At 35.6% G+C, this 27637-nt stretch overlaps 5 protein-coding genes across 5 annotated transcripts in view; 2 read left to right on the forward strand and 3 right to left on the reverse strand.

The window, feature by feature from the left end:
• Nucleotides 1-11820, reverse strand: part of LOC105451760 — a 42136-nt gene extending 30316 nt beyond the window's left edge. The window contains exon 1 of the mRNA XM_011692420.1: nt 11544-11820. Within this exon, the coding sequence (XP_011690722.1) occupies nt 11544-11633 (90 nt within the window). The 5' untranslated portion in view covers nt 11634-11820. The remainder of the gene's footprint in view (nt 1-11543) is intronic.
• On the reverse strand, nt 1865-6825 carry LOC105451759 (BTB/POZ domain-containing protein KCTD16). The gene has a single exon (XM_011692419.1). The coding sequence runs from the start codon at nt 6191-6193 to the stop codon at nt 5462-5464; it is 732 nt and encodes a 243-aa protein (XP_011690721.1). The 5' UTR covers nt 6194-6825; the 3' UTR covers nt 1865-5461.
• A 422-nt stretch (nt 11821-12242) lies between the features above and the next one.
• On the forward strand, nt 12243-18594 carry LOC105451765 (mucolipin-3-like). The gene is made up of 4 exons (XM_011692428.1): nt 12243-13056; nt 13138-13454; nt 15141-15426; nt 16175-18594. The coding sequence occupies exons 2-4, from the start codon at nt 13309-13311 to the stop codon at nt 17630-17632; spliced, it is 1890 nt and encodes a 629-aa protein (XP_011690730.1). The 5' UTR covers nt 12243-13056; nt 13138-13308; the 3' UTR covers nt 17633-18594.
• A 1603-nt stretch (nt 18595-20197) lies between these two features.
• On the forward strand, nt 20198-24324 carry LOC105451768 (kelch-like protein 5). Its single transcript, XM_011692430.1, has 10 exons — nt 20198-20438; nt 20941-21102; nt 21229-21542; nt 22024-22119; nt 22197-22386; nt 22513-22737; nt 22841-23003; nt 23191-23403; nt 23476-23647; nt 23738-24324. Exons 1-10 carry the CDS (start codon nt 20198-20200, stop codon nt 23822-23824), a joined length of 1863 nt encoding a protein of 620 aa, XP_011690732.1. The 3' UTR covers nt 23825-24324.
• Nucleotides 24325-24517: 193 nt separating this feature from the next.
• LOC105451766 (protein phosphatase methylesterase 1) lies at nt 24518-27361 on the reverse strand. The gene is made up of 8 exons (XM_011692429.1): nt 26856-27361; nt 26537-26729; nt 26355-26464; nt 25833-26066; nt 25536-25601; nt 25106-25443; nt 24875-25007; nt 24518-24713 (listed from the first exon to the last, which is right to left on the reverse strand). The coding sequence occupies exons 1-8, from the start codon at nt 26930-26932 to the stop codon at nt 24695-24697; spliced, it is 1170 nt and encodes a 389-aa protein (XP_011690731.1). The 5' UTR covers nt 26933-27361; the 3' UTR covers nt 24518-24694.
• Nucleotides 27362-27637: the final 276 nt, after the last annotated feature.

Below are 27637 nucleotides of genomic sequence, written 5' to 3' on the forward strand. Positions count from 1 at the left end.
TTAATATCGTACCATAATATCCATTAGAAAAATAACTTAAAAATATAACTGTTTACCGCATGTTGTTGACTGTGCTTTGTAAATTCAGCCATGATTTACCTCTCGAACATTTATATGATCGTATATTACGTGTAACTTTTTGTTCCTGCTTGCTTGACCTGAATTTGAAGAGAAAAAGCAGCGGAGAGAGCTGTGTATAGTGTAAAGACTTCGGAAAATATCAAAGATCACGAGAAACATGGATCGAGGATCATCATAATCAGGCTCATTCTCGTACCATCTCAATCTTTTATTTCTCCTCTTTTTGCTTAGACATATGTATATACATGTACAATAATTTCATATCGTCACAGTCTTACACGCTACCTAACACCGTTCTGTTTTCTACTCGTTGAATCCTTTTCAATGAATTCTCGAATACAGGAATCAAACGTTTTCACGATGCGCGTTGCAATTTCTGGTCGGACTATTTCTCAAACCGCATGCAATGTACTTAACAAAAATTCGTATGAATAAATATAAGTATTAAGTACGAATTTTATTTTAAATAATATATAAATGTATTTTATACATTTCTAGACTCGTTTGGTCAAGATGTGTGTGTCTTCTAAACGGATAAAAAAAAACTTTAACAAATCATTTCGTTACTATGGATAGTAAAAATGTTTTTTAGTATGTCATAGTTATAATTTGAAAAATGATCCGATCACATCATCAACTATATTATTTTCCTACTGATTTTCCTATATTTCCTAATATATCTTACAAATAAATTTTGGAATGCCAACATTAAATTCTAACTTCGGTGATACTTACAGAAACTTTACATCAAAGAAAGAAGTTTGGCGGAGCTCACGAGAAGCTTATTCGATTAAAAATTACTAAGTGAAAATTTAATCACGCGAAATTCGAATTCCATCAAATAACTAAACTTTCTAAAATAGAACAAAGATTGGAATTGAATTAAAGAGAGTACTCGATAGAATGTAGTTATTTCTCAATTACCAAAAGTTATGATAAAAAACAAAAATTTTAATGGTCCAGGAATTTCGATGAAATTCGAATACTTTAAAATTCGATAGAAATCAAAAAATTGAGTTCTATCAAATTTATTCGCTCGAGACTCGCTTTTCTTCGCAGCGAGTTATAATACTGTTTTTAGTTTACGAAGTAGAGCCTCTGTATCACGAATCTTAATCGGCATTCTTATCGTCGATCTCAATTTTCTATCGTTCCTCACGCACACATAATATATCACTAAATAAATAAACATATTGCGTATACTTGGATATGTAAAGACAATTTAAACTAACTAACTTTTGATACTAACAACAAAAGTGCATTTTATACAATATTTGCACATATAAATACAATTTTGGTCCAAATCAGAATATAAGTAATCACAAAAATATTAATATATATTCTAATGTTTCTAAAAATTTAATATCTAGAAATAATTTCTAAGAATTTAATATATTAACTCTTAAGTAAACTTTTAAGTGAATAAAATATAAAATGTTTTAACATGCCTTTTCACATTTGTTCCGCAAAATTATTTTTATCGCTCCCAGTATTTTAAAAATGAATACAAGAATCAGAAAATACAATTCAGTTCTATTTGACATTATAAAGACGAAGGAGTATAGTAGTCTAAAATCAGTCATTGATTTTAATAACCTCGAAATGAGATATCAATAATGAATAATCCAATGTGCTGTATTTGTCGCATGAATATTTATTTGGGCCCAATTTTACATATTTGCTCATCCGTGCAAATAATTTAGTTGTAAATTAACATGTAACTTCGTCAAATAAAATCAAAAAATTTTTAATAAATTACGTTAGAAATATCGAATATTAATTTATAAAAAGCAAATGTTTGAATGATATATATTGTTGGTAAAGATTTAAATTTGTATTATAAAGTAAATTGAAATTTACAGTCATTCTACGTGAGACTTTTTTGCATTAACGTGCAATATCCGTCTACTATCTTACAAGTTTGATTTACCTGAATGTCTTTATTTGTACAGAGTAAATGGAAGTAGGCGATTTACTAATTGTAATCGCGTAACGATTACGATGCCATTACCGCTCCACATTAATCAATAGAATCTCCCATCAGCAAGATTTGACGCATTGCTCAACGCAATAGTCATCAATCGTGATCAATTGCAGATCATATCTGAAAGCTGATATATATCTCACAAGACACAAGACTTGGAAAACGTCGTTCACTCGTTTCACGTGTGTTAGGTAATAATAACGTTTTCTCTTAATACGGAACGCTGTCTTCCAAATTTTAACAATCAGCAATCGGTTTTACGTGATGAAATGTCTCAATTGCGAAAAATTAAAGACAAGCTGTGCAATGTAGGCAAATTAAATTTTCTCAAACGCACATTAGGCTATCATGTCTATTCTCAATTGTATACGTATATGTATAACACCTCGTGTTGACACGCATAACTCGTACGTAACCCGAACGTATAACGTCATTATAAATCAATCCATTGCGGATGCGTTCATCGAACAGCAAACCATGCACTAACAATAACAGCCATGATTTGCATCATTGCTCCGAAATTTGTTTCTTTTATTTTCGGATTACCGCAGCGCGTATCGAAATTACAAAGGGCAAGCAACCAACCGTGAATTTTCATCTTGATATTTTCGTAGCAATAAATCTTTCGCGAATATATAATTTTGATTCTGCTAACAAGTTATGAAAGTTAAGTGCATTTAAAGTTGAGAGATAACTCTATACTTATTGTGATTCTACACATTTATCAATCGCCATAATAATAATAAGTGTCATAATGATAAGAATATATGAGACATTGCTACGATACAAGATTTATTATCTCCATTATTTTTAAGAAAATCTTCGACGCGTTGTACGCTTTCTATGATAACGAGAAGCTAACGCGAAACTCGATATCTGCCTCTCGTCTGTTCAACGCCGTCGGCACTCTTTGGAACAATCGTTAAACATTGTCCGTTACATGATAACCTGTTGCGACAGGATTATAATCGCGATAAATTTCTCGGTTCTTTCTCAATCATTTCAAATATGCAAACGATTATTAATAATATTAATAAGTAGATGAATAAACGATATTACAACGTAAAGTAATTGGAAAATCTGAAATGAAAATCTGCTACTTTATATTAAGTAGTTCTACAGGATAATAAAAAAGCGAATATAACTATAATATAACTTAAACTTCAAACACAAGCGTGTAAAGAAATATCGATTAAAAAGTAATAATAAGAAAGCATTGGTATGAAATTAAAAGTATATAAAGTATAAAGATCGATTCTTTATGGTTCGTCAATTCTTTTTTCATTTGAAAAATTTCTAACTTTTTTCAAATACATTCCGTAAAACACAATAGTGCATAGCAAGAAGGAAAAAATATCTCAATTATCTGATGTTTTCACACGTACACTGATTTACGATGTGGAATTCGTTGCAAATTTATAACAACACTTTGCTTTCATCGTGTTCCGATATTTCCGCATGTCAACAGATCGAAAGTTATGAATTGCTTGTCGCATTTACGTTCTGTTTTACAGAGAAAAGAATTTAAGACGAAGAAGGAAAGCATTTGACTCGATTTTTTTTAAAGAAATTGACAAAAAGTCATTAGAAGAGAGCATGTATCTTCGAACGTCCCGTCTTTCGAATAGCACGTTTAACATTGTGTCGAGTTGTAAGTACACGCATTCGACATGCCGCTCCGCCCATCGAGGGGGATGGTGCTAGTCACCTATTTAAGCCGATAATTTATACAGAAACGATAATTCACTAAATATTGGAAAGTCGGTATCTACATCATTCCCGTCGCCCGTTCTTTTCACCGGTGTATTTTCTACTTTTAAAAGAAAAGATTCGATTCTAGTGTACCGCTAACTACTTGGTCCGACTAGCGATCAGTAGTAACTACTCGGTCTGACCGTCATCTAGCAGTGTACTACTCGGCCCGACCATTTACCAATACCAACTACTCGGCGTACTAGCACCGGAGACTTTCTTTAAATAATGGTCTCAGTTATCAGACGATAATTGAAATTCTTCATCACCTTTAATTTCCTCTCCCGTCAGACGCGAATGAAAAACACGCAAACGTTATTACGTCAGTCGTTCAATCTGATTTTAAATAGCAGCCGATACTTGTGTCTCTGCACACGTCAGCGTACGTTTTGCATTTACGTATTTCCTTACATTTTCTCTCGTCCGTTGCATCCAGCGAGCATTTATCGCCGACGTATATGACACTGTTACCTCTTTAAGTGGCCAAGTCGCGTTCATTCGCAGATATTTCAACATCATCCGTGTCCCTTCCAACCCGATCTGCTTTTCTTGTGCACGTTTCATTCACCATCTTACTTGGCGTCCACCGGCAATGAAAAACGCCCGATATTGGCGTCTTTCATCTCGTGGATTTACGCGAGACCGCTTTTTAATAAACGTTCCTCCCTCGCGACGGCGACCCCCGATAGGAGCACGTCGGATTTTTGTCGGAAATGGCAATTTTCTTACTGCCGTCGGCACAGTTCGCGATTACGGAAGATCTCAGCACGCCGCGTTCGGAAAAGTCTTAGATACTATTTGTACAGTTGTAGATCAAACTCATTTACAGTTGAATATATCTAGTTACACATAAAAAACATACGATCACGAATTTAACGAAATGTCTTTGGTTTCAACATGATTGTTATCATTTCCCGGATTGTTACCGTTCGACATTGACTAATATCAAGTTCGACGTTGATGCTCATAATTCTTCATGTTGCTTATCTTGATACGAATAATGGTATTCGCTAGTCCGACGTGGTCACGCTCGATGAGCTCGACGGTTGTCCTTAATACAGAAATCCAATTCCTCGTTATTTCAGCGCTGTCAATGTTTTAGACGAGGGTTCTATCGAAAGACGACAGTTCTCGGATATCTATCTTCGTCGTGTCTTATCCGTTTTTCTCATTCTGGATAAAAGAATCGATTAAAGTGAGAAAAAAAATTTCGAGATATATAACGTTGGAATTGTCGAACGTCGAAGTGTCCCAAATTCCATTTATATCAACGTTGATTGATAGTGATTACTTTGGGAAATTTTCTTACGAGGCGATATTAATTAAGAACTTCGCGAAACGATCGTCGACGACGCTTTCGTACGAACTCCTGGTTAAACTTGATATTGCGTATCATACTTCATTATCATGAATTACGCTATAAACGAGAGTTCCGTATTTATCGTGTTATTCGCTCCCATATTAGACACACGTGTTTTCGCGAATGTTTCCACTTCCACGTCTGAATCGTCGTTTCGAATAATTGAAGAAGTCTTTTTTCGCGGCAGCTGCGTGCAGTTACTTTTGCAGCCTCGTACTTTTGCAAGATACGAGCCGTCGACGACGGGCTTAGCCAAAGTACACCTTTCTCGAAAGCGAAACTCTTTAATCGCGCACGAAGACGAACTCGTTATAATGATTCCAACGATTCTCCTCGGAATCCACTCCGGGCTTCAGTTGCTCGGAGTTGCTCCCGGCGGTGCCGGAGCCGCAGCTACCCGCCAGTCTGAAGCCCTGCTCCTGCAGCATGTCGAAGGCCTGTTCGATGACGCTGTGCTTCAGAAAAAAGCGTGACGTGTAGCGATCGGACATGCCGTGGTCGGGATCGCGACTTTCGTTCAGCGTTTCGCCAAACACGTCCCGGCAGATCGCCACGCGGCCGCACACGAGGATCCTCGAGAGCTTGCGGAACTTGACGTCGGCCAGGCCCTCGCGGCCGAAGGCAAAGCTGCCCCGATAACCGATGGTGATGTATCCTGGCGTGCGTTTGCCAATCGCGCCGCCGGAATCTGCATTCTCCAAAATTGCCTTCTCCAAACCGGGTAGACCGTAGAAATTCGCCTCCTGTTTGAGTCTTTCGCGTTCGCGAAAGCCCTCGGGTAAAACCAGCGCCTGATTGCGTAGAAAGTCCAATACGTAACGGAAGAGCACGCCGTCGCGATCCAGAAAGTATTTGCCCTTGGCGTCCTTTTCCACAGCGGACTTGCCAGTGAAGAGTGCCGCCAGGTGCGAGTTGCTCTCGCGGGTCAGTGTAGTCAAAGCAGTGGTGTAGAAGACGCCGCCCACGTTCAACTCTACCACGCTTGGCATCGTTTCCTGTTGCTCCTGGTCCCCCATGCTGCGATTGGCGCGACGTAAGAGAGGGAGAGTGAGAGAGAGAGAGAGAGAGAGAGAACAAGAGAAAAAATGATAGCAGCTGGTCGCGTGGACCGATGAAGCAATTCGTCGACACCGACGGAATCGATCACAAACGGAAAATTCACAGCTGAGAAATTCCCAGGGGGATTAAAGGATAACAAAGGATCACGACACGGAACTGCACTTGGTTCGGTAGAACGCTACGCGACACTCGCGCAGGACGACGAGAGGCAGGAAGACCACAGGTCGACGACCTAGGAAATCCCAGAGTCGATCGTGACACGCTAGCGCGGAAGATCGCTCTTCAGAAATTTTGACGGCTGACAAGGAGGAACGGACTCCTATAATCAACTCGTATTCGCACGTGACGACACTTTCGGTGATGCTTGCTGAAAAGCCGGGCTATTCGTCTGATCTCGCTCCAGCACGTTACTAGTCGATTCGCGAGCACAAATTAATATCTGGCTACTCGCAGAGGAAGGTGACCGTAACGGCGAGGAGCGACAAACTGCGCCTACGTCGGTGCGACGACGAAGACCGAGCTTGACCCTCGCTCTCGGGTCTCTTGGCTCTGCGCGCTTCCTCGCTTAGGTGGTTGGCGCGCGCGGTCAGGACGCACTCTCCGCTCGCTCTTCCGTGTCGCGAGGGTAACGCGGCCGTAATGCTGCTCTGCCGGCGCAGCGAGAACGCGCGCCGTGTCAACGCGCAGCCACCGATATCGCGCGACAACGCGCGCGCGCCCCTCCAGGAGTCACCATTCGATTCTCGCCCTCGGAAGAGACTACGCGTCACGATCAGGCCTCCTCTAGAGTGCGCTTACCTCCAGCCTACCCTGGCTAACGCTGATGGTTTATCTCAATCACGCCAGCTAAATCTTTCGCGACTTCGTCCGACGTATCCCGACATTGCGAATTCTGCCGTAATCTAGGTTACTCCGGCTTATTTCGTCATGCTCCAGTAAACTGACGCAACTCAAGCTAGAGCTTAACCCTCCCCCAAATTGCGAAATTCGTAATCTTTGTAATTTAAATTTTTTCCGGAAGAGAATCACAAGCTACAAATGTGATAAAAAAAATTTAATATACTTTTTATTTAAAAAAATTGATGACCTCGTAGATTTCGACACGTCGATACTTTGTTCCGTTATAACATAGGTTTATATTGCATTGTATCTCTCATCCGTTCGATATCTATCTACAAATTGAACGTAACAATGTCAATATGCAAAGCGATTAACGTTATCATGTAGACAGCTGTACATTGTTGACGTAAGTGCATGCTCGTTTTATTCTGGTTGTTACTCTTCAAATATCATATTAATAGATTGATTACAACAGACAACGAAGTTTAAAAAAAAACAAATAACGTTCCTTAACAAACTCGTTTCGCTGTTAACGGTAGATCTAAATTTTTTTTGTAAATTAAAAGAAAAAATATTGGCTCCTATTTTTAAGAAAATGTAAATATAATTAAAAACAAATAGGACAACATATGTTAATAAATGCTATCACAAATATACTTTGTTGACTTCTTTCTCGATTTTCATGAAGTAAAACATATATGCTTAATCTTATTATATTCTAAACAGCTTCAAATAAAAACAATTTTCAATATTGATATTGTAAAAACATCAAACTCGTTATTTTTGTGATAAATATCATATTAGGAAAAAAATATTCTTTCGAGATAATATAAAACTAAATGTAATTTATGTAAATTAGAAATTATTTTAAAATATTTTCTATTCATACAATGTTTGTTCGTTTACTCTTTCATACTTTTGGACCATTAAATGGATCCATTAGACTACATATTAAACGGATCCAAAAGATTATGTATTCGTCTTGCCAACAAATTTTAATTTTTTTCTGTAATATAACACTTATCTATACCTCAAACGAGATTAAAAATAAACGAATAGAAAGCCTTGAGAAATTGCGTGCGAGTGAGTGTGCGTGTTCGCACGTATATGTGAGTAATCAAACTGTAATATAAAACATAAACCTTTATTTCGTTACGCTACTTTTATTTTATTATAATATCATATTTTCCTGGAAAAATATTATTTCTTAAAAAAAATGTATATAATGAAATGTATAAATTTTCAAGACAACTTATGTCAAGTCTCAAGATATCTACAACGTAACTTTTCCGCTGTAAGTGATGAGAAATGAATCATCTTTCAAAAGAAACCTCAAAATTTTTTATTAAAAAAAATACTCTTCTCATAGCCTAATTCCCTTTCATTCAAAGCCATACAATCACCATCCAGTAAATCAAATCAATTATTGAAAGGCAATACTCTCCTATCTGTAATTAATTTGCACAATTCTTCGATTGCAAAGTAGATTAAATTGAAATTAAAAGAAGCATTAGAAACAATGCGAATAAATTGAAGCAAGTAATTTATATTCAGCGTTATAGGTCTTCACTAACAACGAAAGAATAAAAATATCTAGATAAAAAAAAATTTTACATTGAGAGAAAAAATATCTTGATAGAAAAAAATTGTACAATAAAATAATTTATTCAATAATCGGGCTTTTTGATAGTTTATTTACTTGCATTTTATAAAATTTCATGTTGTAAAATTGTTAAATTAAAATATTCATTTATGTTTAAATATATAAAGAAAATTGTTATACGTTACGAAACATATATACAGAATGTCCGAAAACTCGCCCGCACTAATACTTCTTGAAGTGATTCGGGACCCAAAAAGAAGGAAAGAAAGCTATATATAAATATATAGGTCCAAAAATAAGTTGTTTCTGAATTATAGCCACTTTTATATTAAAGAAATCGTAATTTATTTTTCATAATTATAATTTGTTACAATTATTATTACAATTTATTATGATTATTATTATTACGATTCCTTTACATAAAAATGGCCATAACTCGGAATCAACTCATTTCCGGACCTATGTTGATTTAGTTTCTTTTTCCTTCTTTTAGATAAAATTTTTTATATTTTAATAAAAGAAATATGTACTTTATATTAGAAATGATGTTTCAATTGCAAAAAAATTTTTCCAAAGAAAAAATAAAATAATATTTATTAATATGATTTAATAAATTGTCTAGAATAACAAAATAATTGTTTAAACACAATAATTTTTTTACGACTAACGTTTTTGTAATTAACATTTTTAGTCCTAATAAAGATTTTATTATGTTTGTGATTAACATTTTTAGTCATAGTAAAGATTTTATTACGTAAATTCAAGAAATGTAATGAAGAATCAAATATATTTACTACCAAGAAAAAACGAAACATATTTTGAAGTATTATTTTGAAGAATCTACTATATACGTATTTTCAACAACAAGAATCTTCCAGGAATTATAAGATTCCTAAATTAATATAGTTTTTTGTTACAGGACTAAAAAAAAAATGATATCATAATACATCTCTAATTTTTACTTTAAACCTGATTTTTTGGAAACATTCAAAAAATTATTTTATAAAAATATCGATAAAAAATACTGAGCTTTTAATATTAATATTATTAATAATGTTATTAAGAAAAATAGCGCGTTATAACGATTAAATAACCCGCGCAAGCGCTACCATGATGACATCATAAAGAAGACCGCACTAAATTCAATACCAAACTGGAACGCGCAAGCTTTTATTTTGTCCCAGTCAAGGCCCATGCAAGTGCGATAGTTAGCTAAGGACAGACTTTCTTTATCTAACCAAGATACGTTGATCACCTATCTGACATACTATCAATTCTAAAAACATTAATTTTTGCAAAGATATTTTTAACTTTAAAATTGAATTCTTAATAAAGTACGAGAAATTTTAGAAACAAAAAATTTACTTTTGTTTAAAAATATTCAATTCATAAAAATATCTTTTGTACATACACATGTATACGTGTATAAATAAAAAATGTTTAATAAATTGTACATTTGAGCAAATTATATTTTTTCAAAGATACAAATTCATTAAAAAAATTAATATACTGTTTATTTTTTGTATGGAATCACAAATATTCTGACGAAGTTGAAAGTTATTATTTGTTCTAGATAATCCCAATCCTAATAATCTCAAGCTATCTTGCAAAAATATAGTAATCTTTCTCTTTGCACAAAGGAAAATCATGCTTTAGTATCATCGTAACAATTTATAGAAGCATATTATTTATTGTAAAAATTTAAGCATATAATTTCCTCATAAATTAATTATTAAGTAATATGACAAGATAAATGTCAACAAAAGTAAAAGAATTATATTTATACTCTTATTTATTTACGTATATATTTATATATTTGTGTCTCTTTGTATATTTGTATACACTGTTAAATCTATAATATCAAATTTAACCTCATTTAAGTCGCTACTGCTCCTATTTAACAAATAGTTATTTTTAAATAAAACAATGGAATTTAACCTAAATTTGAGTTAAATTTGAACTGTTTAAAATTATTTAACTCCACAGTTTTAGCTAAAAATAACTATTTATTAAGTAGGAGCAGTGGCGACTTAACTATAAGATTAAATTTGACACTATATAAATTCAATAGTGTATTACTATATCGAATTACGCACGCATCAAATTTGATTTAAATAAAAAGTATATACTCTAACATTCACCAGTAAGAGATAGATAGATAGATAGATAGATAGATAGATAGATAGAGAGAGAGAGAGAGAGAGAGAGAGAGAGAGAGAGAGAGAGAGAGAGACAGCAACATAGGAATTACACATATAATCTGCAGTAATATACAAACATATCTAAATTAAAGCAGTATTCAAAATATTAAAGCAATAAGCAGTAATCAATATTATTTAAAAAAAAACTATATTTGTGTGTGTTGTGTTGCGCGTATTTTAAAATTATTATTCGTCTCTAGATAGATATTTAAGTAAACAATGCTAGTATGCAGGAAACAATTGCAATTACCCTTTCGAAATTACTACTGACAATGAGTTTCATTAACTTGTCCACATAAGCATGTGCAATTTGTGAAAAATATATCCATGTGAATAATATTACGGTCGCACGAAATTGTTACACATTTGCGTTGACGATTGACGTATGTACGTGACATATATTGTTAATAACGCTACTGTCACACGGAGTTTTACTTGACGGAATTATCGCATATTCACGTTCTGCCGACGCTGTTATTATATATACTGCTGTATTTAATAACAAATTTTTTAACCTATATACATATAGCACGCTTAGACATTGTAAACGCATACACGTATTTCATGCAATATGTAGGATTGAATCAAGTTGCGCTTATAGGGATCTTAAATTGGCGAAATTCGTCACTTAATGGTAATTAATAAATGATAAATAATAATTACTCCATAATTGTTGTCGCCCAACGCCTTCCGCGAGCCTCCTCCTTCGCTCCTTTCTTGTTGTTTCCCTCGATGTGAGGCTCGATCCTTCATGGCACACGCACGACATCATTCAAACACACCGTTAATTACGAACGTATGATACTCTACATGACACTATCGATGTTAATCACTCGCGAGACGCACTTTATTATGTCGCGGCGAAAGAATAACGCGGCAAAAGGTACGATTGAAATTACGCCAGTTACGGTTTGTTTACGATGCTTGCGAGCAATATGGTGAATGAAGAGAGTTCGTAAGACGCGCGGCTAACTTCACGCATCAGGAGTAACCTACCGCCGCGCCAATGCTACACCTGTTGCTCGTGGCTGCACTTTCGTGCACTTTCCGCGCATTGAAAAAAACACAGTAAATGCTCACGAATCGGTTATTTCTATTTCGTGTTCTGATATAAATAAATAACTATTAACGAATTAATCTTAAAAATAAAAACAGAAAAATAGATATTCGTGGAATGCATTGCATTATCTGCATGCATTAATTGCAATATATATATATATGTGATTGTCGTCGCTATTATTGTTGACTATATTTGCAACAAATTATAATCGGTTAAATGAATTAAATTTCGTGAAATACACGTTTTATTTATAGTAAAATACCAAATAAAAATGTTCAGTGTGACTATTGAAGTCGCAATTAAATACGATTAATTACGAGATTAATATATACGTATATTTTATTGCATTATATAAATGCGTGGATGTCTCTGCCACTCAGATTCCAGTTATTTGTCCAACCGATATTATATTTAATAATGACGAGAAAGCGTTGAAAAATAAAATTGTAGCCAACTTCAATTACCTGATACAATTGCGAGTCAGCTGTTATAATAAAGACCGCGCGATCATTTATCTAAAAATAAAACAATAATAAGTAGCTGGCTTAGTATATTATATATCATTCAAAGTATAAAAACTTTAATTAACTTTGATTTAATAATGAATAGGCCTACTGTGTTCTTTATTAGCGCGCTGAACTGCTGGCACTAGTTAAATTTATCTTTCTCTTTTTACATTGGAAAAAGAAACATAAACTCTGAACTAGTGCAGCCAGTTCAGTTATAAAGAACAGGCTCAATAATCGCGATTTTACATGATTCTTCGAACCGTCATCATTCCAATACGGATATTAAATTCAAAGAACGAGAAGTGTGATTGCGTCACGTCCTCGATATCTATCATCGCTTCCCTCCACCGCCCGCAGCCAATCAATGGCGCCGTCTCGAGCCAATGGCGCGCGGCGTCGTTCAGTCGAGTCTGAACAGTGCGAGGTGTGAGGTGCGGAGCCCGTAACCCGTTGGCTCTCCGCTCTGTTGAGTGATTTGGAGTGACTCGAGTCACGAGTGTCGACTGTCGAGCGCAGTTGAGCTCGGTCGTTGCGTCGAGTTGGATGGCGTGCGATGGCTGGTGATTCGACGTCGCTGCGTCTGCTGCTAATTACGCGTCGCGCTCAGGTACGTGGTGTTTATCTATCAATGCGATGACGTCAATATCGTAATACCTACTCCGATACATATATCCGCGCGTGTGAACAGCTGGTTTCACCGTCAGTTGGAGAGTGGTGCGACGACGACGACGACGACGACGACGACGACGACGACGACGACGGCGACTTTCCCACGGGATAGAACGCTCGCTTGTTGACACTTCCACGTCTGATCATTCATCGTTGGCTTCTCAATCATCGTACATCGGAATTCCGGAGGATGGAGGCGCGCAAGAGAAATCAGCACGAGGACACCAGCTCGGCGGGAAATAGCCTGCAGAATCGCATCTGGAGCCACGGCAACGACAGCGAGGAGGAGGAGGTCGCCAGCGAGAACACATTGCTGAACGAAGTCAGCGAACAGAGGTTCGTACGACGCGCGGGCGCGTGCTTATCGAAATTATTTTCTCGCATCAGTCCAAGATTATTATAATCGCGTCCGCGGTTATCGTCAACGCTATTAAATTACATTGATAATTAGGTCGATGGCGTACCACAAACTTGATATCGTTGTGTTTCTTTGTTATATTTCGACCAAATGAACTCTGCTATGAACTCCACTATGTCATTATGATGTTGATAACGTTGCATCGTTCGGTTGTTTTTTCGACATTATGTAGGTTTTCGACATAACAGGTTCCAAATGCGCGGGTATTTTTAAGCGGTAATTTGGAAAAGATCGCGGCTAATTTTGTCATGTATGGTGGAGACTGCTTAGAATATACGCCATCGGACAATGTAAAAACCATGTATTGCACATAATTATCAACAAAAACGCATACTCCCTCCTCTTTTTGCCAACCTTTGGTTGGCAGCAAGTCGGTCGTAAAAAATGTAAATGAGATTTAATAATTTCATCAGTTGTTACTTGTGCTATTAAGTACATAAACTATATATTAATTTTATTTAGAAAATTTTCTTATCTGTGTATTTCCTATATATTATAATATGATCCTGTTGAAGAGACAAACACGAATCTTGGCATTGAGTACAACATACATATACAAATCTTTACATTTTGATTCTTATATTGAATATATTAAATATTTTATATTTATATGCTGTTGAAATAATGCAGTTACAAAATTTATCTATTTTATGTTAAAAACACATTGTTTTTTAATCGATAAAATTACTTAGCTTCATTAATTTATTGTTATAATTAGCTTATTAGTCCAACTTATATTGTTTTAATTTTCCATTTTTTTTGTATTTTTATCAAATATGTCACTGTTAATGTAATAGAAATAATTTTTATCAGTTATAAATTAATTATAATTTGCACTCAATTTCTTACGTTACAATTCTTCAATGATGCTCATATGCATTAACTTTCGATAGAAATTATAGTGGTTTAACTAATAACTGTCTGCATAACATACATAATCTATTTAACTTCTAATTCATTAGTCGACACTTTCTCAGAGATAAGATAACTATTATTTTTGAACTTAAAAGTATAATTCACGATCAATAAACAAAAAGCCACTATCTACAATGATTGATATGTATTTTACCACGTTGTGTCTACGTGAATATCTATAATCTCTGCGAACTGAAATAGTACGTGTTATCACATTTTCAAGTACCATTCTTGCCATGTTCGGAAATGTCATCACAATTATCACAAACTAGATATTTTTTTTTTTATCAAAAGCGCCTTACTTTACATACACGATTGACTGGGTTTTCTGTGAATAGAAAAAAAAATGATTTTATTTATTCTTGTGTATCAAATAAAAATGTAAAGTAAATGAAAAAAGAAAAAAGGAGTTAGTAAAAACTAACATTATAGTAAAAAACTAAATTAGTAATAGAATAATATCTAAATATAAGGTTAAATATAATTAATTAGTAAAATTTGTCTTTGACAAAAGCCATTATATCATATTACAGAAATAAAATATTATTTTCTTAATATTTATAACAGAATTTTATTCTCATGATTTAATTTAATGTAATAAATCTCTAATTATGATAAATCTCTGATATTACACTTAAAAGACCTAATAAATAAAACAGTAAAGGTAAAATGCTTCTTATGTATTATAGGCAAAATTATTCTACCCCAACGGATTGCAAGACTTGCCCAGTCGCATCATTTGCAGAGGACAAAATGCGACGCAAATTGCGATTCTTCTTTATGAATCCGATCGAAAAGTGGCAGGCGAAACGGCGTTTCCCCTACAAGTTCGTCGTCCAAGTCATCAAGATCATCCTTGTGACTGTACAACTCTGTTTATTCGCACATAACAATTACATGCACGTTAATTATACTTGGGACAACCGAGTCACGTTCTCCCATCTCTTTTTAATGGGATGGGATTCTACTCAAGAGGTATGCAGCTTGGTCACATCTCGTTTATATAAATGATATTTTCATTTTTTAATGCTGCTTGTTTCTCTTCTAAAGCGCAGAAGATAAAATTAGCATGAAAGATAGTACTTTAACTGTAAAATATTTTTATCACTCAAAATAGAAGCAAGCTTAGGTGTGATCATTGCATTTTCATTGCTTTAAGTATTAATTTATAAGATCTAGATAGTACCATAGATGGCGCGTAATAAGAAATTTTTCCATCTGGAAGAAGAATAAATTTACTTGTTAAGACTCTCATATAAAATATGATTTTTCATTTTGATTACTGTCTTTCTTATAATATCAAATACTAAGCGCACACTCAGCGAAATGTTTCGCTGTTTCAGCTAGAATTCTAAATATTACACTTAAATTATATCGCTGTTTTTTGTATATGCTAAAAAATTGTCTGTCATACGTAGAATTTATAGCAGCAATATTCTAAAAATATATACAAAAAAATATAGATCTCGTAACTAAATGTGATTGGAGTCTGGACTGAAAAACGTCATAGAAGAACTTTCTTGCTGAACTTGACAAATAGTTCAGATATAATTTCTGTCTCTGTTATCTTTATTGATTAAATACATATATGGTATTGCAGTGCTTACTAATCACTTATCCGTTTTAGCTACTTTTTCGTACCTAAATAGCTTACTATAATTGCAAGATTACTTTTTTCAAGTGGCATGAATATATAAACTTATGGCATTTGTTAATGCTTCAGGTACCTGCGTATCCGCCCGCGACGGGACCGTTAGCTATCTACAAGCGAAGCGATTTTTACGATGCCATCGATCACTCTCTGCACGGTTATTACAACGTCGACGACGCCATCGGCTCGTACTCCTACATTGCTGAGGACAATTCGGTCGGACCCGTGACCTTGTGTCTTTACCACTATAAGGAGGGCATCATATTCGGTTTCAACGAGAGCTACGTGTTTGACAGCGAGATCGTGGAAACCTGCACGAACATCAGTCTCGAGACCTTCCACACATTCAACTCGTCGCACAATCTTCTACAGGACAGGAACATTAACGTCAATTTCTCCGCACTGGTACGCGCCCATCTGAAATTTGCTCTGAAAACGGTGAATTTGAAAGCGGCTGGGCCAATGACACCACCCGATTGCTATCGCTTCAATATCAAGATCATCTTCGATAACCGCGATTTCGACGGGCAAATGCTGCTCTCGTTGGACGCTGAGGCCAGAAAGTTGCAATGCAAAGGTGACACCCGTTACATCACGGACAATCGCATCGAGTCGGCGCTGAGGACTTTACTAAATTTGCTTGTCATACTGATCTGTACGATTTCTCTGCTGTTGTGCTCGCGAGCGATATACAGGGCGCAGCTATTGAAGTTCGAGACTATTAACTTCTTCAAAAAAACGTACGGCACGACGCTAAGCCTGGAAGGCCGACTAGAATTCCTGAACCTCTGGTACATCATGATCATCATCAATGATCTGCTTATCGTCATTGGCACCGTCATAAAGGAGCAAATCGAACGGAAACATTCCGAGAGTGATCACTGGAATATTTGCAGCATATTCCTCGGAACCGGAAATCTGCTCGTGTGGTTTGGCGTATTGCGCTATCTTGGCTTCTTCAAGACGTACAACGTCGTCATTCTGACTCTGAAGAAAGCGACACCAAAGGTGGCGAGATTCTTGATATGCGCGGTGCTCATTTACGCCGGTTTCACATTCTGCGGCTGGCTGGTGCTTGGTCCATACAACATGAAGTTCCGCTCCCTCGCGACCACGTCCGAGTGCCTGTTTGCATTAATCAATGGCGATGACATGTTCGCCACGTTCTCCATCACGTCTTCCAAGTCGGCTGTGTTATGGTGGTACTCTAGAATCTATTTATACTCATTCATCTCGTTGTACATCTACGTTGTCTTAAGTTTATTCATTTCTGTGATAATGGACGCGTATGACACGATCAAGATCTATTACCGCGAAGGTTTCCCGAAGAACGACCTGCAGACGTTTATAGCTCCATGCACAGACGAGGCGTCGAGCGGCATCTTCAGGGACGACTCCGAGAGCAGCAACCTGACGCAGTTGTTTGATCGATTTTGTTGCTGTCGAAAAAGGCCCTTTTACGGATCCTTCTCAGAGTCAGACTCCTCCACGAAATCCGAGCAAGTATGCGGCGCAGCCATCTGCGTCTAGTGCGTTAATGCAAAACACCTGGAGGTGTTATGGTGCGACTATGGATACGCGATTTTAAATCGGTTGCATCAACATTAATTTAATGATTTTAATATGCAATTTTTTGCCCCGATTCGAATCTAAATAAAAATAAAATTAATAGGCAATGACTTTCATGTCAATATTATCACTCTATTTGTTTTTTTTTTTTATTGTATAAACTAATCTCTGCAGGAAATATTAAGAAAAATATATAATAAAATTTTTAAAAGTTTTTTAAAAATGAGATGTTTTTGTTAATGTAGTTTTAATCCGTCTTAAACATTAGAAAAATAGATTATCAAATAACATTGAGGGAGAAATTACTTGTATCTATTACATTAATGTTGAATGTTGATGCAATTAGATTGATAAAATATTTTCATGAACATTTATAAATGTTGGTAGCAAATTTATTTGACAATCGCGATACGTTTGTGCAACGCGAGACATTTCTGTTACTGCCACCTAAATTTAATTTATATAATATTTTATGAAAGCGTTTATTATAATATTGTAATACGATTATATTAGATTTCCCTTTTATTTTAATTTTTAATAAAATATAAAATAATAGGTCGCTACAGAAAAAGCCATTAGATAATTTTCTACCGAATGCCTCCTAACTGCAGTAGTCCATTAATTTCCAACACGTTGGCTAAGCCATTTTTCCAACATATTAAAAATACATAAAACAAGTGTTGCAAAGCATAAACAAACGTGACAAGAAAAGTGTTCAGCGGAACTTTTGAACTGTTAGCAATTGATGCAAAATAATGCCGAAAATTTGTGTACAGTATTTCATCGAAAAAAATTCCTTGTACATTTGCATGTATAATACAATTATATATTTATTATTGTACTTCGTTGAAAACCCACGTAGAATTTATGCAGCATATATTGCTTTTGTGATAGATATAATATCAACAAATAATATTCTTGAAGAAAGTAAAATAATTAGAAATCACACATAATAAGAGTTGCAGCTTAAATGCAGCTACATAAACCAATTCAGTGTTATATACCAAAGTTATAAAAAAACCATGTAACATATAATCTAAGTAAAAATTGTCCAAATTGTATATATACACGCATATACATGTACATCAAGCAACTATAAGCTTATTGTTAGTTTATATAAAATTGATGTCGAATAATATGAATTATTTGATAAATTATTTAATGAATTGGTTATAATAGCCGTAGTTCCAGGGCCTTATTTTCGAAAAATTTTGCATATGGAAATGTATAAAAATACTTTAAATACTATAGTATATATTACGTATACTTAGTACATTTATTAATATTATATGTTATGTTACATATATTATAGTATATTTATTAGTATTATAGTATACGTTGCGTATATTATAGATTTCCCTGGTATTTTCGTATGCGAAATTTTTTGAGAATAAAGCTTCCGATCTTGAATGCATGTGTGTACTGCATAAAAATCATAGCTTTGTATCAAGCGTAGGATAAAATCGCACAAAAGCAACATTATCCCTAGAAATATATTTATATTTACATTGAAGTACAATAAATTTGATTTTTTTTCTAATATCTGTTACAAATATTTTTACTCTTTTGTATCTCTGTATTTATGTTTTAGATATAATTAAAAAAATATTCATATTTAATTTGAGGTAAGAAATATTGTGCCATTGAATTATATGTATATATATATATATATATAAATAAATTTAACAATTATTTTACATTGTCTTAATAACGAATATTCTAATAGGTCAATATAATCAACCTTGATTAGTCACTTAAAATCTTTTTTACTAGTTAAGAAAAGTGATTAAACTTGCAATTTAAAAAAAGATTTCCTATTCGTTCAAGATTTTCGGTGTAATAAGGAAGAGAATGTAGCTCAAATTGACATAATGTTATAAACAAAATCTACATATATTTTCTCCTCTCACATTTTGAAATCAATAAATCTAGTTTCAAGTCCGAAGAACTTGCGTAGACTCTGTTTAATAAATAAATGGCCCCGCTCCCAATACATACTACCTTTTAATGCAAAATCTCAATAATAGTGCATGTGCATCACGCACGTATGCACGCGTATGTGTGTGAAAGAGGAGGAGGGACTGAAGAGAGTATACATATAGATGTCCAAGTGAGAAAAAAGGAGCGAGTCGATGCAGTGTATGTACGTGCAGCTCCATGCGCTTTCGCTACCACCACGCTGGCGGCCGTGTATACATATGCCTGGCTCTTTGTTTATCCTCCGCATGACGTACATACATACGGGCGTCGCGCAGCGCGAACAAGAGGGCCCGATGCAATGCCGAGTCCGAGGCTCGGCTGTGTGGCACTTGGCAGAAACGGCAGCAGTCAGTGCCGAGTGCGCTGACCCGTGGGACGGTTAGTGATGGTCGTTGACCGCGATTGAGCGCGATCCATTGTTTACATCGGCGCGCATCTCGGATTCTCTGAGGAACGGCATTTCGCGCCCGTGGCGGCCCTCGTTGACGAGCCGATCCGTCCGATCGTCATTGATTCTACCGCCGCGATAAAACGACGCGGGTGAACATGTCGAGAGTAGCGGGAAGCTCTCCCGCGAGAGCCGCGAACAAAGGCGAGCAGCAACAACAGCAGCAGCAACCGCCGCCGCAGGAATTCCCGCTGGGCCTGGATAAAGACGCCAGCGAGCACAGCATCTCCAGCATGATGTCGTGCGTGTCCATTTCGCCGAAACACGCAGAAAGTAGCCTCCGCGTTATGGAGAGTTATCTGCACAAGCAACAGCTGACGGACGTCACGCTGATCGCGGGTGAGTGTATGTACCGGGCCGGCGGGCCCTCGGACGCTTTGTTTTGGTAACAAGGCACCTGTCGGCGCGACATGTGTCAACTGTCAATTAGAATTATGATGATTCAGATGATGATCAGACGTTCCAATTAATAAACTGGAATTATTATTTTAGCCGAATATTTTTACAGATATATATAGAAATATTCGGAATATATTTGAAAATAATTCGAAAATAATTTTGCTCGTTTATATATATTGTGTGTTTTTATGTACAATTTTATATACATTTTTTTATGTATAATTAAGATTCGTAGAGAAATTCTTTTTATTATTATTATTAAAAATTGTTAGAATCTTTTCTTCCAATTAGCGGATAATTTGCTATTGTTTAACGTTTCTAACTAGTAAACATTGAAGATAGATAAATTATATTTTTTTATATATTGAAAATACTCTTCATGCTCGATGTAACTTATTGAGGCACTCCATTTTCTTTGTCTCTGATTTGTGCTTTTTTTTAGGAAATAAACGTGTGCCAGCTCATCGATTAGTACTCAGTGCTGGCTCTGAATATTTTGCTGCCATGTTCACTAGCTCTCTGCGAGAGTCGGCGCAAAATGAAATAGAATTAATGGACGTTGATGGAGATGCGTTGTGGGCTTTGGTTCTTTACTGTTATACAGGTAATTCTGCTTGATAAGATATGTATATGTTTGATTTAAGAAAAATATCAAGAATATTACGAGAAAGAATGCATTTGTAGATATTTTTCAAATTATTAATTTTTAATGACATTGGTATATTTACAGGTTGCATAGAATTACAGGAGGATAGCGTAGAAACTCTTCTTGCAACAGCGTGTTTATTACAATTGAATCCAGTTATTAAGGCATGCTGTCAGTTTCTCATCAAACAACTCCATCCAAGTAACTGCCTGGGCATACGAATGTTCGCCGATACGCAGGGCTGTTCGGAATTATTTGAATACGCACACGCATACACTACCAAACATTTTATGGAAGTTACAAAAAATCAAGAATTCTTACTGTTATCTGCCAACGAAGTTGCAAAATTACTTGAATCTGAAGATCTCAATGTTCCCTCAGAAGAAACGATTTTTCATGTAAGATTAGCTACATAAATTACTTTTTAAATGTAAATAAATGCAAGACCAACTGTGTTTGTGAAACAGATTTATATGAAATTTATATTAAAAAAAATTTTTTAAGAGAAAGATGTTACACGGTTATAATTCTTTTTAATTGTTGCTCATAAATATATTTATAATTACATAAATATATATATATGCTATCATAAAACCAATTGTCCGAACAGTGCGCCATTACATCAATAATTTTTTTAAACTGTTGTCCGACTGTTATTTTTATTTGGTCAATTGTGAAACTAATTGTGAAACTGCCATTGTCAATACATGCATGGAACCACAGTTTTTAATATCTAAATAACAATTTGAAGAATCATTATCGGCATAAAGTGACACTATGATAATTATCCAGATAATTAATTTCGTGACTGTATGTAATTAGAATATCTACATAGAATAACAGAGCCAAGAATTAACATTATTATCATTATTATTTCAGGCTTTAGTGACTTGGCTTGAACACGATCCAGAAAACAGAAGCAAAGATGCCAGTACTTTATTAGGTTTAGTCAAATTACCACTGCTATCACCCGCGGTGAGTTAATCGACAGCTTGACTTTTTTTTTACTCGACAGAACTTGTTGCATTAGATCAACTAATAAATCAAAACAGTTTATAGCTGATAATATTGAGAGCAACGAAATGTTCAAAGACCAAAGGGTGGCACAGGAATTAGTAATGGAAGCATTGAAGTACCATTTGCTGCCTGAGCGAAGACCTTTGCTTCAAACAGGCAGAACGAAACCCAGAAAAGCCACTGTGGGTACGTTGTTAGCTGTTGGAGGAATGGACGCTAATAAAGGTAATTTATTATTATTGAAAATGAATTATTTAATACCAATTACGATTAATGCAAAGAAAACGCATATCAATAGTGTCACACTATTTTAATTTTTCCAAGCAAAATAATTTGCAACATAATTTCCAGGTGCAACGTCTATAGATGCATTTTCATTGCGCGATAATGCCTGGAAATCTTTAGCTGCCATGAGCAGTAGAAGATTGCAATTTGGCGCAGTAGTAGTCGATAAAAAATTGATTGTCGCGGGCGGTAGAGACGGTTTGAAAACGTTGAACACGGTGGAATGCTTCGATTTCTCCACCCTTACGTGGAGCACTCTACCACCTATGAACGTTCATCGTCACGGATTAGGTATGTGTGCTCGATACAGGAGAGCTTGCGAAATTAATACGCAATTATTTTATTTCATTTATTCATAATAAAAACCCGATAAATACGTTATATATTTTTTTAGGAGTGGCAGTCTTAGGTGGACCTTTATATGCAGTTGGCGGTCACGATGGTTGGAGTTTTCTTGATGCAGTAGAGAGGTGGGATCCGGCAACGCGACAGTGGAGTTCGATATGTCCTATGTCCATACAAAGGTCTACCGTCGGTGTGGCTGTGTTAAACGATAAGTAAGTCTTTACAGAGAAATTATCTAATTTATATATTTATATCATGTCCATTTTTATTTCGTTTTTGTGTGTGTGTGTGTGTGTGTGTGTGTGTGTTTTCATATGGATATATTTTACCAATTTTAAATCTCTTGTTTAATATTAAGTTTTTTAAATTATTTTGATGCAATTTTGTTAATTGTTTTAGATTATATGCCGTAGGAGGAAGAGATATCAGTTCCTGCTTAAATACCGTAGAATGTTACGATCCGCATACAAACAAGTGGACACCGTGCGCGCCTATGTCGAAGAGGCGAGGCGGTGTGGGCGTAGGAGTGGTGAACGGTTGTCTTTATGCACTCGGTGGTCACGATGCTCCGGCTAGTAATCCTAACGCTAGCAGATTCGACTGTGTAGAAAGGTGAAGCCGCTATTACGTCATGTGTTAAAATTTTCAATGCAATAATGCAATAATGCAAACATGACGATACAGGTACGATCCTAAAACCGATACATGGACTATGGTCGCGCCAATGAGTGTGCCCCGGGATGCGGTCGGTGTGTGCGTGTTAGGTGACAGACTTATGGCCGTGGGAGGATACGACGGTCAGCAATATCTCACGGTAGTGGAAGCCTACGATCCACATCTCAACGAATGGGAACCTGTGAGTGTAGCAAATTATTTTTGTAATTGAATACAGTACAGAAATAAGTTTGAATTTCTTTTGCGAATTTAAACATGCTTATGTTTGAAGGTTGCTCCTCTCAAGGCTGGCCGTGCGGGACCCTGTGTTGTTGTGAAAAATTTAACTAATCATATATGTGACATCAGTAACATGTAGATCATTCTTACGAAACGATCAGTAATTGGACTTGCTAATATGCAATTTGTATTTGTAATTACATGATTTTTTTTCAGAAAATAACAGAATTTGCTCTCTTGTGATATCGTATGAATGTTAAATTAATCGCACTGTTATTTTTCTGAAACAATTTTAGATGATTTTATATTTAAATAAGTATTATATTTCTTCTTTTAGCATGTAGCAACTTTTATAGGATTTTTACACGATTTTTATTGTATTGAGGAAATTCCAATCATTGTAATCACTGAACATATTTAGCACTTAATTTGTACATAACACTTCGATTTTATATGAATTTTCAATGTAACGAATAATTTTGCTATTGACAATATTGTGGTAATCTATCGTATTATTCTAGGATATAAATACAAAAATTTTCAATAAAATATAAACATGTTTTCTCTCATAAAAGTAACATTGCTTTTCATAAATGTTCATATTTTTCTGTATAATAAATCTATATCATAAAATATAAATTGTGAAGCCATTTTTGCTAGGAATAAATGATATAAATCAAGAGTGTGTGCTGGAGAAAAACTGGAAAAAATAAATATTTCAAATATAAATACCTCAACTAATTACAATGTCTGTGTTAAATGATACTGACAATTTTGTAAAAAAAATCATAATCTAATAAACTTAAATTTTAATGAAAGAAGAACGTGTACATACATAAGAACAAATTTATTTTTTTCATCAAGATAAATATCTTTATTTACACATGATATATGTTTCTATACTTGGTGATTATAATCTCTTGAAATAAATAAATTATATCAACTAATTAAAAGAAAAATCTTCACATTGTTCCATACATTTACATTACAAATGTTTTTAATTCTTTTCTTAACAAGCCGGAAAAGTCCTGAAACAATCATAACAGCAAATTATATATCTTTCACAAAAGTAGAAACAAAAATCGTAAAAAGTATAGAAACTACGCATTCTATATCTTTTTTAAAAAAAGAATCTTACAATATCGATGAGATTGTTAATGCGAAGATAGAAAAATACACTTTAGCTCACCGTGGAAAATCCGACGCTGGCTCCGCAAACTTGTGCCTGACCATAAACGTAGCAATAGCCTCCGCTACCTTGTCCGGGACGTCTTCGTGAACAGCGTGTCCACAAGCGGGCAATACTTGCATTTGGAATTTACCTATTTTTATGGAGAGACAAGTAACCATTTTATTGGAAAATGCTGCAAAAATTATGCCGCAGCGTTGTGCGTACGCGTCAACATTGAAAATTATATACCTTGCATTTGTCCTACAGTGAGTTCGCGGTCTAGTCTATCGACTCCTGCTAACAACAACATTTTCGGTATAGGGACATTTAAGAATGCCGTCGATAATCCCTTAAACCAGCCGAACCAATGCTGTTCCGTTTTTGCCAAATCTATTCTCCAGACATACTTTCTGTTAGTAGAAGAAACAGCAGCAGAAGACGCGGGTGGCGGCGGTGGCATATTGGATGACTCTTCTTCTTGGATAATATCATCCCGCGGTACGACTGGTTCTGGATTAGATTCACACGTGTTGTATTGGGTTGGCAATGAGTCAATATCATGAGTTGCTAATTTGCTAGTTTGAATGCTGAAAGAGCGTGTGTTGCATGACTCGATTTATTTTAACATTAATACGACGGTATCACAAAAACCTAAGAGTAACCTTAAGAACTCACTAACTTCTTTATTTGTCCAGGAACTGAAACCTTTGCCGATTGTATATTCCGAATTTGTCCGCTACGAACGCTGAAAACAATTAAAGATTAAATCGATCATAAAACTTTATTTTGTGTGTATATATATTTATATACATCAAGCACTTAAAGAATTAAATTATTTTCAAACAACAAATTATTTAAAAAACATATATTACTTGTCACAATATATAATGTATCTAATTTATTAAATATATTTTTTTATTAAATAATTAAATATCTAATGTATGACTAATGCATTAAAAGCATAAGGAATACTAACCACCACTCTATAGCCTGAGGTATGGTGCTAAAACTAGACGGCCGGGATCTTAAAAAACTCTGCATAGAGGCTAGCGCATCCATCGCTGTGCCCTCTACAACATCTATAACTCCTAATCCATATAAATTTGGAATTAGTGGAGCTGCTCTTACAGCTACCGCCCCACCCATGCTATGACCAAAAAGAATTATTGGATCATCGTGCGCAATTACATCTACAACAGCTGCAACATCCCTGGATAAAAAAAAACAAATAATGCAATTTACCAATGTAGCAAAGGTATTTCATAAGATTTTATACATACAAGCAATTTATATGTTGTAACATATGTAAAAACTTAACAAAATTTTCGAGCTGTTACAGATATATATAACTTTATAGAATTTTTTACATTCACAAAAAATTTATAACACATTTATCAATTTGCTCTTACTCGACTGAAGATTAAAATGCATAGATTTAAAAAGTGTAATCAAAATGATTTTGAAAAAAAAAAATTAATTAAATGTACATTTTACTCACGATGCTAAAGTATCTGCAGACAAGTCCTCGTCCTCTGTGGTATGTGTATCCCCATGGCCCCTAAGATCAATAGCCATGACTCTACATAGCACCATTGTCATAATAGATTTCTAAAATTCATAACGTGCATTAATCCCTTTCGCAGCAGCGTTGTGTTATTAGCAATTGCAAACATCACTCACCGTGAGTTCTGCCCATGTTAAAGCACTGTAACCACCACCATGCAATAAAACTAATAACGGTCCCTCGGTACCCTTAATGTAAACGTGAAAAGTGTTCTGTCCCACCGGCACATCCTTGGAATGATCGAAGTACGGATCCCATCGCACTGGTTCGTAGTCTCTCCTCCGCTGGGCTCCTCTCGATTTGCCAAGTCTTAAAAAAAAAATAGAAGCGTTCTTGAATACAATTTCGTAGCAGCTTCCTTCGAAGCTACTTATTAGTAGCTTGTTACAAATCCCACTTCCGTGCAATTTCTCAGGAGGGGATTGCGCCACGAACCTGGAGTTCAAAGCCGAGAAGTTGACGGCCGACGGTGGTAGTCTTGATTTCAAAATTGACTTTTGAAGAGCAGACATGTTAACGTATCGCGGATGTCAGTGAACACCGTCGTGTCGGGAACGCTCCTTGCACTCGTGCTTTCGATTGCAGTCATATATGCAAAAGAAAACGCTTCGCGATGCGCGGCTGCGTGCGCCACCAAGATAACGGAAAAAAACGTGAGACTGAGAGGCGTATGTACTAGTGACGTTAACGGACCCGCCGGCGAAAGAAATGTCGAGGACGCAAGACTCACACCACCGCACACGCACACCAACGCGAAATACGCGAATAGAGCGCAAATGGCGGAAACGGATTTTTTTTCATTCTCTTATCTTTACCAGAGAGAAGCATGAAAGTGGCCATCCCGGCGTTTTTCGCAACACCGAAAAACTTCATGCACTAGCGCCAATTGCATCCACCTTTGAGATGGAACTACGAAGCCATTTTCTGATACTGCCGATAAAATTATAAGCAGAGAGCAGCCCCCTGACACTCGTAGTTCTTAGTGGTTACTTAATGTCCGCGTGGCGCTGGCAACATTAGGTCCGGTCATATACATATATATGTATATGATATTGAAAGGATACAGTAGAACCTCTTTATAGTCACACCCTCGGGACCGAAATGTGACTATAAAGAGATTGTCTTAGCTCCACCTAGAGTCCTAGATTATCAGAGAAGCGCGACCGGTGTTACGAGTCCTGATTGGACTCGCAAATGGCCAATCATAAAATTGATTT

Source organism: Wasmannia auropunctata, unplaced genomic scaffold (genome assembly GCF_000956235.1).
Source record: "Wasmannia auropunctata unplaced genomic scaffold, wasmannia.A_1.0 LD336045.1, whole genome shotgun sequence".
NCBI classification, from domain to species: Eukaryota; Metazoa; Arthropoda; class Insecta; order Hymenoptera; family Formicidae; genus Wasmannia; species Wasmannia auropunctata.